Source organism: Pseudorca crassidens, chromosome 6 (assembly GCF_039906515.1).
Source record: "Pseudorca crassidens isolate mPseCra1 chromosome 6, mPseCra1.hap1, whole genome shotgun sequence".
Lineage (NCBI taxonomy): Eukaryota > Metazoa > Chordata > Mammalia > Artiodactyla > Delphinidae > Pseudorca > Pseudorca crassidens.
Window position 1 is genome coordinate 94008183 of NC_090301.1, and position 13932 is coordinate 94022114.

The following is a 13932-nucleotide window of genomic DNA, read 5'->3' on the forward strand; positions in this document are numbered from 1 at the left end:
TGTATTTAAGAGGGGGAGACTAAAAAGTGCCAGAGGCTCAAAAGGGCTTGTGGAGTGGACAGAGACCTGGTGGTTGGGTGACGGATTCCCCTAGTGTCAGGATGCGTAGGTAGGCTTTTCTCTCAGCTAGTTTGCCTGAGGGAAGGAGAATCCAAGCTCCTGCCTGTAGGTTATAAGGCTGGAGCTTCACATGTCAATGTGGAGGCTTTCATTTATCCTCACATTTTCAGTCCAGCACCCCCTTTCTGCTCTCAGCTGTACCTAGCTCCTTCGCATCTTTGTTTCAAGCTCTTCAGAGAATAAACTTCCAGCCAGGAATGGAGAAGAGCAACTCCTGACAAGTGGGGCAGGACACAGGACAGGGAATCTGGAACCAACTCCTTGTACAGAGTTTGAAGCAACCCCTTGTTTCAGACTCACCTGCAACCCCACCCTCAGAGGTACCTGGTATCTTTAATTCCTGCTCCTTTCTGGGGTTATTATTTCTTGTTGAGTTCTACCCTCTGCAGGCATTGAGCAGAACAGAGAAAGCTGACTACTAAACTGGTTATTACTCATCCACACAGTTTTTTTAAAAAATAAATTTATTTATTTATGGTTGTGTTGGGTCTTCGTTGCTGCGTGCGGGCTGTCTCTAGTTGTGGTGAGCAGGGGCTACTCTTCGTTGCGGTGCACGGGCTTCTCCTTGCGGTGGCTTCTCTTGTTACGGAGCATGGGCTCTAGGCGCACGGGCTTCAGTAGTTGTGGTACGTGGGCTCAGTAGCTGTGGCTTGTGGGCTTTAGAGTACAGGTTCAGTAGTTGCGGTGCATGGGCTTAGTTGCTCCACGGCATGTGGGATCTTCCCGGACCAGGGCTCGAACCCGTGTCCCCTGCATCGGCAGGCGGATTCTCAACCACTACGCCACCAAGGAAGTTCATCCATACAGTTTTCACCTTCCAAAATTTTGTTGATGTCGTGCATGTGTGGTTTTACCCTCTAGGTTTTTGCTGTTCTTTTTCTTTACCTTTTATTTTTATTTTTTTTTGTTTGGTTGCATGGCTTGCGGGATCTTAGTTCCCAGACCAGGGATCGAAGCCGGGCCCTGGCAGTGAAAGCACTGAGTCCTAACCACTGGACTGTCAGGGAATTCCCTTCTTTACCTTTTTAAAAAATTAGTCTACCATCATTTTAGTGAGGTTTGTGGAGAGAGTGGAGAAAAGCTTGTACATTCAATCTTTTAACTGGAATTCTATACACATTTAAAAAGGCCTTCAATATATATTACCACATTACCTACTGGAAAGATCTTACCTCTACATTCTCACCAGAAATGCTTAAGAGTGCCTTTATATCTCACGTCATTCCTTATCAATACTTGACATTACTCATCTAAATATTTATAATACCCTATTTTTTTAAACTCAGGGTGTTATACATAAGCACCCAACTATAAATCATATTCAGTTATATTTCTAGTATTAACTTGTAATATCTTTTCAACAGAAAATCTCAACCTCTAGCATACAACCTCAACGAGGGCAAGAATTTTGTCTTTGTTGTTCACAATTATATTGCCATCTTCTGGGACAGTGTTGGCTACTCAGTAGGCACTCAGTGAATATTGGTTAAATAAATGGATAAAGAATTGGGGTGGGGCTTCCCTGGTGGCACAGTGGTTGAGAGTCCGCCTGCCGATGCAGGGGACACGGGTTCGTGCCCCGGTCCGGGAGGATCCCACATGCCACGGAGTGGCTGGGCCCATGAGCCATGGCCGCTGAGCCTGCGCGTCCGGAGCCTGTGCTCCGCAGCGGGAGAGGCCACAACAGTGAGAGGCCCGCCTACCGCAAAGAAAAAAAAAAAAGAATTGGGGTGGTGCTCTGGCCAGCTGTGGCTAAGGGGAATGCCTGCATCCCCCTCCTATTGGAATCCTCTTCTTAGGTGACCATTTTTCACCTGAGAATGGCTTCTACCTGTGGTACATCTCAGAGAGGTCTTGTTAAGTGAAATTTCAAAATGGCAGCCTGTGGCCAAAAAGGATCTACAGGCATATTTTGTTCGGCCTTCAAAGTATTTTAAAAAGGAATGGGAAGGAGATTTCACATAAAGTCTCCAGCTCTCTGGCTTCTCTTGGCAATTGGAAGATCCAGCAGTGCTGGACTACCCATCTGGAATGGACAACACCAACTAGAACTGGGGAATGGATATCCCTGTAATTGGGGCACATAATTTCAGTTCACCACTGTCCCTACTTACCCCACTTCATTCATTTATGTGCCTACTTTGACCCTGAACACATTGGAGCTTTTGGCTTCAGCTTTAACCCATGATGGTGAGTGGGGTTTACCCCACTTACCAAAGTGGTTTACCCCACTTACCAAAACATTCTGATGTTTTGGTAAGAAGAAAACAGTGTCTGGGTTTTACCCTACCTAGTAAATCTCATCTCGCCCTTCCCCGCACTCCTTCAGAATTTATGATCTATCCCATGTTTGAGTTCGAACAACAGATGGGAGACAATTATACATAAATACTCTCACATTTCTGCAAAGTCTGGGTTTTCTGAGCAAAAAGCACTAGGAGATTGGGTTGAAAGATGACTGAATGGCAAACATGCCTTGGAAGTTAGAGATAAGCTATTGCTCCAGAAAGACTGAAGCTGGCTTTGCCAAGAGCTATTTACTTACTTAATAGGGTAAAAAACAAACAGACAAAACCCAGAGACACATTTCCCCCTTCTCCTGGAGACACTTGCTTACATTTCATAGTGAAGGTCTCTCTTTCTCAGAAGGGGAAGATGGGTTGAACTGCCAGAACTCTATACATAAGCTCTGAGTCTCATAATTTCAGGGTCTCCTCCTACGGTGCAGCCTCACTACCGGTGCAGGTAAGCACCTGGTTCTCATTTGTGTCAACCTGTGGGAAATTGGGCTGCAGGGAACTGGCACTAGGATGCCCTGTGGGTGATAAGTGCTCTGCTTTCTGATCCAGAGGTCATGTGCTTCCAAAAGGAATATAAATAAAAATAAATAAATATCACTATATATACGCAAATGTTATAAATATAAAACAGAGATATATACATATATATAACATATATATATATATAAAAAACAACATTGTATATAAAACAACAACCCTCTTCAGTGGCAGTAGTTTTGTGTAATCATTCTGTACCCACTGCCATGTGGATTACACCTGGAAAAATTCTTCATTTTGACAACATTTCCTCAAACCTCAGCACCAAGATGACTCCATCGCCATCGCCTGGCTTAAGGCCGACTGTGTTCACTCTACTACTAAGAATATCTGATAATAATAATAATAATTTTGGGGACTTCCCTGGTGGTGCAGTGGTTAAGAATCGCCTGCCAATGCAGCAGACAAGGGTTCGAGCCCTGGTCCTGGAAGATCCCACATGCTGCGGAGCAACTAAGCCTGTGCACCACAACTACTGAGCCCATGTGTCACAACTACTGAAGCCTGCGCTCCTAGAGCCCGTGCTCCGCAACAAGAGAAGCCACTGCAATGAGAAGCCTGAGCACTGCAACAAAGAGTAGCCCCTGCTCACCACAACTAGAGAAAGGAAGAAAGCAAGGAAGACCCAATGCAGCCAGAAATAAATAAATAAATTTATCTTTTTAAAAAAAAACTTATAAAAAATAATAATTTTTCTTGTTACAGTGTTTTCATCTTCTAATATGAAGTATAGTAGCCGGAGAATTGAGGTAAGAGTAGTGTGAGCATTTTTGACTTAAGGATTAACCAAAGCATCTTGTTAGAGACAAATCCTATCAAAGAACTCAGAGCCCAGGGCTTCCCTGGAGGCACAGTGGTTTAGAGTCTGCCTGCTGATGCAGGGGACACGGGTTCGTGCCCCAGTCCGGGAAGATCCCACATGCTGTGGAGCGGCTGGGCCCGTGAGCCATGGCCGCTGAGCCTGCGCGTCCGGAGCCTGTGCTCCGCAACGGGAGAGGCCACATCAGTGAGAGGTCCACATATCGCAAAAAAAAAAAAAAAACTCAGAGCCCAAATCCTCAGCATATATCTTGGAAAAACCACAACTCACATACAGTTTATAGAGGAGCTAATTTCTGGGAAAATTATATCTTGACACGTATATTTCTTTTCTGGGGTGTTTCCCGTTGTCCACATAATGAAGTGAGTAGCTCTTTTGGACATATTTAATTTTTCTTCTTTTAACATATTGAGAAATGAGGTAATTCTTTTTCCATTGGTAGAAAGATTTTCCTAGTTGTCTCATTTGTAAGTAAAGCGTTTGGAAAGAGCCTTGCAATTCTCTCAACTGACTCTTCTGTATTCTGTGAGCCTTTGAGAAAATGCATAGGTACTGCTTAGTGTTGAAAAAAGGACTTCATTGGCAAAAAGTAAATAAATGAAATAATGGCTGTTACTGCAGAGGTGTTTAAGCACTGGGAGAATCTGTATTTTGAGAGATGGAAGAAAGTCATCTAGGTAATGAAACTAGGGGATTATACTGCATCTCACCTGTTTCTAATGCCTGTTTCTAGTGTCAGTTTCCTTTTCCTGTCTTCTTACACACAGGTGGCAACAGAATGAAAATTAAACATAAAGCTCTCAATTACCACTCGTGATCTATGCCTATAAATATTCTGATATAATTAGTTATCAAATCTCTATACCCGGAGGGTGGGGTGGTGGAGGGGGAAGGCCACAGTGAAAACTGTAAAGTTAGAGCTTACAGCTTAACCAACCAAAAAGCTGAATATTATATATTGGGTTACACTGACCTCTAGAGGTTGATAATAATATAAACTTGCTTAATTTGAAAATAGTTGGAGGGCCAAGGAGAATAAAAACCCATTTAGGGAGCTAACTCTCAAGTGTATAGTGAGGCACATTTATAAGCCACTCTCAACAAAACAATTCAGCCAAATAATGAGGAACAGTTGTGTTCTGAATACAAATTCTGGGTTGGTTTGCAACCTAAGGATCACTATTACAGTAAATGTAACAGCAATTTTAAGCTGTTCTAAGGGGGAATTTTAAAAATCTTAGATCAATTCTATGGAAAGTAAATAGAAAAGAGAATGAAATAAAACAGAAAGTAAACAGAAAAGAGAATAGAAGTTTTAAAAAACTTAAAAGTTCTATTGTTTACAATGTAGGGCCTTTATTTTAAACATATAACCATGAATCTTTACATATGTTAACATTGGTTTTTAAAAGTATTGTCTTACCTTGGTTCTTAAAAAACACCAGGCATAAGATTTTAGTTTTTAAAACTGTGATCTCCAGGATAACTTTGTACTTTAAAGGACTTCCTAAAGAGAATCTTGAAATTTCTTCAGATTACTTTATTAATATGATATGCGTATGTGTTTCTGCATTCATTCTTTTTCTCTTTCCTTTTAGTTCCCTCAGCCACCATTGTCACCCTTGCCTGTGAGATCCTGTCTTCTTACTATACCCCCAAATCATAAGGATCAGAAAGAGAGAGAAAGAAATATTCCAAGCTTCATATCTTTCATACCTAAGCTCTCAGAGCCTGTTAGTCGATCTGATGAGTTTAGACCATCAAACAAGCAGAAGGAAGCACCGTTCAAGGTGTTAGAGGATCAGACTCTCAGGTCATTTGATAGCTCTATCTGGTCCAGAAACATGTGCTCTTTCTGGAAGGCTCACCATCACAGACAACACCTGGAGACAGGAGAGTAGGAAATCCAAGGAAACAGAGTGATGTGTCAACACTGAAATCTCTCACTTTGAAAAAGGACAGTCTTTGGTGTCCTTTGAGAATTTCAAGGAAGGCAATTTTCCTACAGATAGGGAAGTGGATATTGACTGCCATGGTGCTGAAGTGAGAAGAGCAGAAGAGAACACTCAATCTCTTTCATCAGGAAAGACACTATGAACAAGATTCAGAAGCTGGGTATATCAAACCAGTCAAGTTCCAAGAAGCCCTGCATTCAGAAATAACTCTAAGCCAGGATGAAGGGACTAGAAATGATAAAGCGGATTCAAAAACTGCTTCAGCACATAAAGGGGAAGTAATTGAGCCAAATCATATTTCAGAAGCGTATACTGTTCTTAAAAGTTTGTCCAATATAGTTCCTCATGACCCCATTGAAAAGCTCCCAGAAGATCACAGAAGCATGGAGACAAACATAAAAATATCAGTAGCAGAGGCAACCAAACCAGAAATGAACGGGATGGTGCCTCTTATCCACATCACTTTCCCTGGAGATGAAACTCCCAAGGAACCAGCAATAACTAAACCAAGCCTCCAAAAAAGAAAGGGCATCCTTCATAACAACAGTAGCTTCAACATACTTGCAGACCAAGAAACGACAGGCATAAAAATGAAAACCCATAGAAATAAGTTGGATTCAAAGACCAAGGCCAGTAACAGGACACCTCAGAATTTCATGGTTTCCATTGAAAGTTCCATGAAGCCTACCATGCACAAAACCAGCATAAAAACTCAAGTTTTTCCTGCTCTGGGGCTTGTGGACCCCAGACCTCGGCAATCACCCAAGTTTCAAAAGAGAATGCCACAGATAGAAAACAAGCAATCCACTTACCGGGCTTTGAAACCTGAAAAGCAATCATTCTCTTGCATCTGTAAAAATCCAGGAATAAAAACGTCTTCTGTTCCTCTCTCTGCTCAACCAACAGAGCCAAGACTAAATTACTTAGATCTGAAGTACAGTGACATGTTCAAAGAAATCAGTTCAACTGCAAATGGACGTGGAATCTACGAAACGGTCAGGACTCCTATTTATCGTCAGATGCGAGAGGCTGAACAGCATGAAAACAAATATTTCCGAGAGATATGCTCAGCTCCATCGGGCAGATGTATCACCAATAAATGTCGATCTTCACACAGCGAGAGGACCAGCAAGAGCCGAACCAGACTCTCTCAGAAAAGACCACATATTAAACCCCCAAAGTCTTCTCTTGGCATTAAACAAAAGCACAAAAGTTTAATTTCTAAAGAAAAGCGTTGGGGCTTTCCTGGTGGCGCAGTGGTTGAGAGTCCGCCTGCAGATGCAGGGGACGCGGGTTCGTGCCCCGGTCCGGGAGGATCCCACATGCCGCGAGGCGGCTGGGCCTGTGAGCCATGGCCGCTGAGCCTGCGCGTCCGGAGCCTGTGCTCCGCAACGGGAGGGGCCCCGGGAGTGAGAGGCCCGCGTACCGCAAAAAAAAAAAAAAAAAAAGAAAAGTGTTGCCAGCCTGTAAGTAGCAATGACACTGAAAATGGTGATGGTATTTCAGAACCAGAATAGCAGATAAAGTCTTCAGGAAATGATTTTCTATCTTCCAAAGATGAAGCTCTGCCCATGAACATGGTTCAGACTCATGAACAGTCCACCGAACAGAATGAATTCCTTCCTGTCTCAGATTTGTCCATTGTGGAGGAAGTCTTGACGAAGGAGACATTTCTAGCAATCGGATACTTGCCACTAGCCTCAGAGATCTGCATGAACTGGAAGAGCAAATCACCAAACCCCATTTGTCCTTTCAGAAAACAGCTGGGCACTGCCCAGTGAGAAGAGTTCCAGCAAGCATGTACTGCAAGAAAAGCAGACTGTAGTATCTCCTGGTGAAACTAATTGCCAATCAAATTTTAACTAACGATGTAGAGTTTGATAGTGTTTCAGATAAGTCTAAAACACTTATGAGTTTCTCTTTCCAAGAGAAACAAGAAAGTGCATCTTCTCAAGCATATCAACGTTGGGCACATTCTTTGGATCATGATAGTTTGGCTAATAAGTCAATTCCATGTCAAACATTTGGAAAAACTTTAAATGATGCAGATTCAATTGCCCAAGAAATTCTAGACCCTGTAAAGAATGAAGAATCTCCAGATGAACTGTTAGGTTGTCTAGCTGCAGAACTACTAGCTCTTGATGAGAAAGACGACAACTCTTGCCAAATAATGGCAGATGAAACAGATCCTGAAAGCCGAAATCTTGCCCGCAGTAAGAGAGGAAATACCATGCAAGAATTAGGCGGAGAGACAACTGTCAAAATACAGGTGGGTATAATTACAATCAGAGATTCATTGGGGCGGGAAGGGATCTCAGAGACAATCTGTTTCAAACCCCTTATTTTCAAATGAGGAATCAGTAACCCTAAACAATTAGTTTCATCAAGATCTCATTGTTTGGTTGCAAGTTTGGAATCCAGATCCCCTGACTCCCGTGCTAAGACGTTTTCATTATGTTGCCTTACTTCTAGAATTTAGCTAGCCTGACACTGCAATGGAATCACTTTGGTTACATTAATATAGCAAAGCTACTTATTGAAATAGGTAGATATTATATTCAGTGATGATGTTTTCAATCAACAAGTAACAGCAGGGAGGTAATTATGGGTAAAGCATTACTCTAAGTGGTGTGTGAGATAGAAAGAAATTAACACAGCCCCCGAAGTAGCTCACCATCTAGTTCCAAAAGACCATATGAAAACATGAAAAGCTCATTTCTCAAAGATTCCCTGCACCTGAGCATTTGTTCCCAAATGGTTTACTTTAACACAAAAATATTATTGATGCCTCCTGTGTTTTTGGTATTGGGATAAGAACTGAAGACATGGTCGGGTACAAGACTTAGCCGTTGCTCTCAGGGAAGCATAAACAACAATCCTGAACACATTTTTTAAAAATTTGTTTGGCACTGGAGTGGGGCGGTGAGAAGAATATCAGCAGGTAGTAAGGTTACGTTTGTTTTAGTTTTCACTGACGTATATGAGCCTCCTGTTCTACTAAATTTTTTTTTTTTTTTCAGTACGCGGGCCTCTCACTGTTGCGGCGCACAGGCTCCGGACACGCAGGCTCAGCGGCCATGGCTCACGGGCCCAGCCGCTCCGCGGCATGTGGGATCTTCCCAGACGGGTGCACGAACCCATGTCCCCTGTATCGGCAGGTGGACTCTCAACCACTGCCCCACCAGGGAAGCCCCTGTTCTACTAAATTTTAAAGACAAACAGTAGGTTTAGCTGAAACATTATTTACTGTACACTAACTCAGGTTATATCACACTCTTTCAGGATCAGGAATCATTATTTTAAATAATTGATCAGAAGAATACACAAGGTAAATAATTATACCATAGCTAAGTTTACTGAGAACTTACCACATATGAGTGAGACACATCATACTGTCTCCTTTCTATACTTCATAACAGCTCCATGAGATCAATACTAAAGGTAATAACAAGTCCCCATTTTGCAGACAAGGAAACTGAGGTTTAGAAAGGCACGCAGGTAGTGAGTGGTGGGGACAGCCCCACACTCTTAATTACTACACAGTGGGAATATTCCTGGTTGTAAAAGGCCAGCTTCACCCTCATGGTGAGCCTGGTCTTGGCTGGGACGTGGGCAGTGATTCACAGAGGCTGCCAGGCTTGGCTGGGAGTTGGGGGTACGTGTGTGCATGCCTGTGTGTCTGAGATGGGTCCACCAGCCTGCCATTTCACATTCAAGAAAAGCTAACAAGCTAGTAAATACAATCAGCCCATAACCCTACCCTGCAATCACAGAGTCAAAAGCTGACCTTTTGTGATCTTTTCATCTCTAAGCAATCCTTAAATTTCAGTTTGGATAGAAACATGAGAGGCTGGGGAGGAGGAACCCAAATGGCCCTCAGGAGGCACCCGTGCTCATTCCTGAGGAAGGAAATCCTGTGCAATGTCTTATTCTTTTTTTAAAAAATAAATTTATTTATTTATTTGGCTGTGTTGGGTCTTCGTTGCTGCACGTGGGCTTTCTCTAGTTGAGGCGAGCGGGGCCCACTCTTCTTCGTGGTGCGCAGGCCTCTCACTGTCACGGCGTCTCTTGCTGCAGAGCACAGGTTCCAGATGCGCAGGCTCAGTAGTTGTGGCTCACGGGCCCAGTTGCTCCGCGGCATGTGGGATCTTCCCAGACCAGGGCTCGAACCCGTGTCCCCTGCATTGGCAGGCAGATTCTCAACCACTGTGCCACCAGGGAAGCCCTGTCTTATTCTTAAGGACCGTCACCGTGCCTCTACATCACCATCATCATTTATTTTTAAGAACTCATAGAGGAGATCAAGACAAAGTAGTTTTGGTCCTAATCAAACAATTGGTAAACATGGTCTAAGCGCTACAGAAATATACTTGTTTCCTGACTTCCAGGGGAAGGCCTTTCAAAGTCTACTGTGGATACACATCTCTTGAGGGTCATGCTGAAATGTAGACACTGATTTGGTATGTCTGAGGCCTGAGATTCTGAAAGTCTAACAGCTGGTCTGTAGGTTCTCCTTTGAGCAGCAAGGGTCTAGAGGACCATGGATGTTGAGTCTACTGCAGCCGGTCTTGACCATTAGACTTGCTTGCATGGCTGTGCATGGGTGAATGTATGTGCGTGTATGTGTAAGAGAGACAGTATCTATCTGTATGTATATTTGTGTGTAAATGTGTATGTGTATGGAAGTGTAGGCATATGTGCCTACCTATGTGTATATTTGAGTGTATGCGTATGTTGTGGAAATAGAACAAAGGTTGTTTATTCAGAGCTCACTATAGCAAAGGAGTCAACCGCCATCACTTGTGTTTGGCCGAGACTCAAAAGCAGGCAAGGAGTAGGAAAGCTTTCTAGTGGAAAAAAGGCTTCAGGTGTGCCCTGATTGGATGCTCTTGTCCTGGGGAAGCTGTAGGTGGGCTAACTAGAAAGGGCCTCCCACGGGATTGGTGAGGGGTGCATATTTGGCCTTCTCTGGTTGGTCCTAAGTTAGAAGAAAGGAAGACCTTACTCTCCACCCTTTCTCTCCGTCCCAAGGACTCAGAATGTAATGATGACTTTTCTTTGTGTCTCATTCTCCCAGAGATACAGTAATGGCTTTGGGGTATGTGACAAAGAGGAGAGATTTTTCAACTCACAAGAAAAGAAGACATTTTCTGAAAACAGTTTAAAGTATGAAGAACCTATCCTGTGGACCAAGGGTGAGACCCTTGGGAAGGGAGCCTACGGCACAGTAAGTGAAACACGAAACATGTTGAAATAAAAAGTCTCCACTCCTGCTCGACTCCTCCCTCTTCCCTAATCTTCCTGAGTGCCCTCCCCACCCCGTATACTCTTTTACTTAGAACTCTTTCAGTTGGAAGTAATAGGAAACCCAGCCTAAATTGGCTTGAGGAAAAGGATGTCCACAGCTTTATGTAACTGAAGGATTTGAAGTAGGACTGGCTCTGGGCACAGCTGGTTTCAGGGGTCAGACAATGTCCTTGGGGATCTGGCCTCTCTGTGTCTCCTTCTGGCTCTGGTTCTCAGGCTCCACGGGGTAGTACAATGGCCATTGTATTTCAAGCCTCTAATTCTCTGAGGTCCAAGTCCTGTGGGAAAGAAGTCTCTTTGTTCAACGGTTCAAGTTATGTTACCAGAAGTTGGAAGAATCATTGCTGAGTGGCAAAAACAAAAGATGTTCCTTACATTTTGTGAATTGCATAAAAGATCATCTAAATTCCCAGCACTTTAGATAATATTTACACAGATTGGTAAAGAGAAGACTGAACCCAAGCCATTATGATACACATTCACTATGCTACTTATTTATCCCCATCTTGGCTCCAGTGAAACATTCAATTTGCTTAAGTACTTTGCATTTAGGTAGGGATGTATCAGCTTAGAGAAAGACAAGTGTTTGGGAGGCATTTTGTGAACAAGTGTCATCATTTACATTTAATAATAAGGCATTGGTTTGCTTCTAGGTATATTGTCGTCTTACTTGCCAAGGACAGCTAATAGCTGTAGAACAGGTGGCTTTGGATACCTCTGATAAGTTAACTACTGAAAAAGAATATAGGAAACTGCAGGAAGAAGTAGATTTGCTCAAAGCACTGAAACATGTCAACACTGTGGCCTATTTGGGGACATGCTTCGAGGAGAACGTTGTAAGCATTTTCATGGAGTTTGTTCCTGGTGGCTCAATCTCTAGTATTATAAACCATTTTGGGCCATTGCCTGAGATGGTGTTCTGTAAATATACAAAACAAATTCTGCAAGGTGTTGCTTATCTCCATGAGAACTGTGTGGTGCATCGAGATACCAAAGGAAATAATATTATGCTTATGCCAACTGGAAAAATAAAGCTGACTGACTTTGGCTGTGTCAAGTGTTTGGCCTGGGCTGGCTTAAATGGTACCCACAGTGACATGCTGAAGTCCATGCATGGGACTCCGTATTGGATGGCTCCGGAAATCATCAATGACTCTGGCTATGGATGGAAGTCAGACGTCTGGAGCATTGGCTGCACTGTGTTTGAGATGGCCACAGGGAAGCCCCCACTAGCTTCCATGGACAGGATGGCAGCCATGTTTTACATTGGCGCACACCGAGGACTAATGCCTCCTTTACCAGAACACTTCTCAGAAAACGCAGCAGACTTCGTGCGTGTGTGCCTCACCGGGTAAGAAAGTGAAAGCAGGAGGAGGATAAATCCCGAGATTCCAAGCAGCTGACGTTTCCCCTGCAATTTATGGCCCATTATAAGCTCTGCTTGGGTTATGAAATCAAGCAGGGAGTGATTTTGTGCTGAAAAGAATCATGATTGGCCATATTGGGTGATTGTGTTCCTTGTTGTACCAGGGTATGGGGGTAATGCTTCAAGTGGGAAGTGCCTCAATGAAATGTCTTATCAGGTCCAGAAAATACTTCCTCAAGTCAATGGGTGTGCAAAAATTGCTAAGGATCTACTTATTTACCAATGAGACATCTTCCCAGGGACTAGCCATGGTGAAATGACATCACCTATGTTTTAGCCTCCCTTCCCTCTCGGGGAACCAGTGTTCTCATTCCTTCCTAAAACCAGCTCTCAGGAGAGTATATGAGAAATTCATTCGTATCAAGGGAATGATAGGAACTGATTGATTGATGATTGACAGAGTTAATGTATTGTTTCCCCAGAAACACTTGCATTTAAAGCGAGAGGAAGCATTATGAGCCGAAGGAACAAATCTCTAATTGGAGTGTTTCAAGCATCAAATGGGTAGTGTTTGGGGAAGCAGAAAAGCCCCAGAAGGTTGCCTGTTTTCTCCTGTCCTGAGGCTTCCTGGTACTTATGGAATAAAGTTCTGTGTAAAATGTTAGAACTGTAGGGAGCTTAGAGATTACTCATTTGTGTGGTTTTCAAACTTTTCTTATCCAGGCACTCTCTGCTCATATGAAATCTTAATTCAAAGAATAAAAGATAAAGGCAGAGAGATGGCTCTGGTTAAAGTGTGTATATGTATATGCGTGTATGTGTACGGTGGAGGAGAGCTAAAGAGTAGGGTAGGGGTGCTCAAGCCTACGTACCTGGCCTCTACGATGATGTAGAACAGCCTAAAATCCACCCACCTAGTGAGGCTCAAAATTCAGTTGCATGTGCAGAATGAGGAAGGCCTGAAACAAACAAAATTTCTTGCCTTTCAAGGAAGTATGCTTTCTTATTGCTAGATGAAAAACTCTAGTGCCCCAGCTTTCAGCAAACATATATGGCAACCTCCAGCTCCCTGAATGGGTTAATTTTATCTTTCTCAGTTAACCTCCAGAACCCACAGGCCTCCCTGTCTGCCGATGAGTGTGTCTCTTTTAGACTGTCTCCCTCTCCCAGCATGTCCTGGTTGATTTCAGGGGATCACATAGGCCAGGGCAGCAACGCATACTCCAGGGTTGCAGTTCTGGGCACCCCTACATGCAGAGATGCCGTAAGCGTTCCAGCATGGATTTTGCAGACAGAGCTCCAGGCACAGAGCTGCCCCCCCAGCCCCCCCACCAAAAAAATAAACGCCTCACAAAAGGGACATAAAGGTGTTAGGAATATCATATAGACCAGTACTAGTCTTGGAGATTGGTCTTAGCTCTTAAACATACTGCAGTTGCTTTGTTCTGAATTGAACAATTATCTATTATTGATCCACAGAAAGTGCTTGCTATCTCATTTTCTTTCTAGTTCTCATTACACACACAC

At 43.3% G+C, this 13932-nt stretch overlaps 1 protein-coding gene across 1 annotated transcript in view; it reads left to right on the forward strand.

The window, feature by feature from the left end:
* Positions 1 to 13932, forward strand: part of MAP3K19 (mitogen-activated protein kinase kinase kinase 19) — a 36809-nt gene that overhangs the window by 19742 nt on the left and 3135 nt on the right. Inside the window, 10 exon segments of the mRNA XM_067739900.1 lie at positions 3663 to 3706; positions 5376 to 5665; positions 5667 to 5864; positions 5866 to 6965; positions 7182 to 7385; positions 7388 to 7456; positions 7459 to 7562; positions 7564 to 8001; positions 10810 to 10959; positions 11693 to 12390. Coding sequence (XP_067596001.1) covers positions 3663 to 3706; positions 5376 to 5665; positions 5667 to 5864; positions 5866 to 6965; positions 7182 to 7385; positions 7388 to 7456; positions 7459 to 7562; positions 7564 to 8001; positions 10810 to 10959; positions 11693 to 12390 — 3295 coding nt within the window.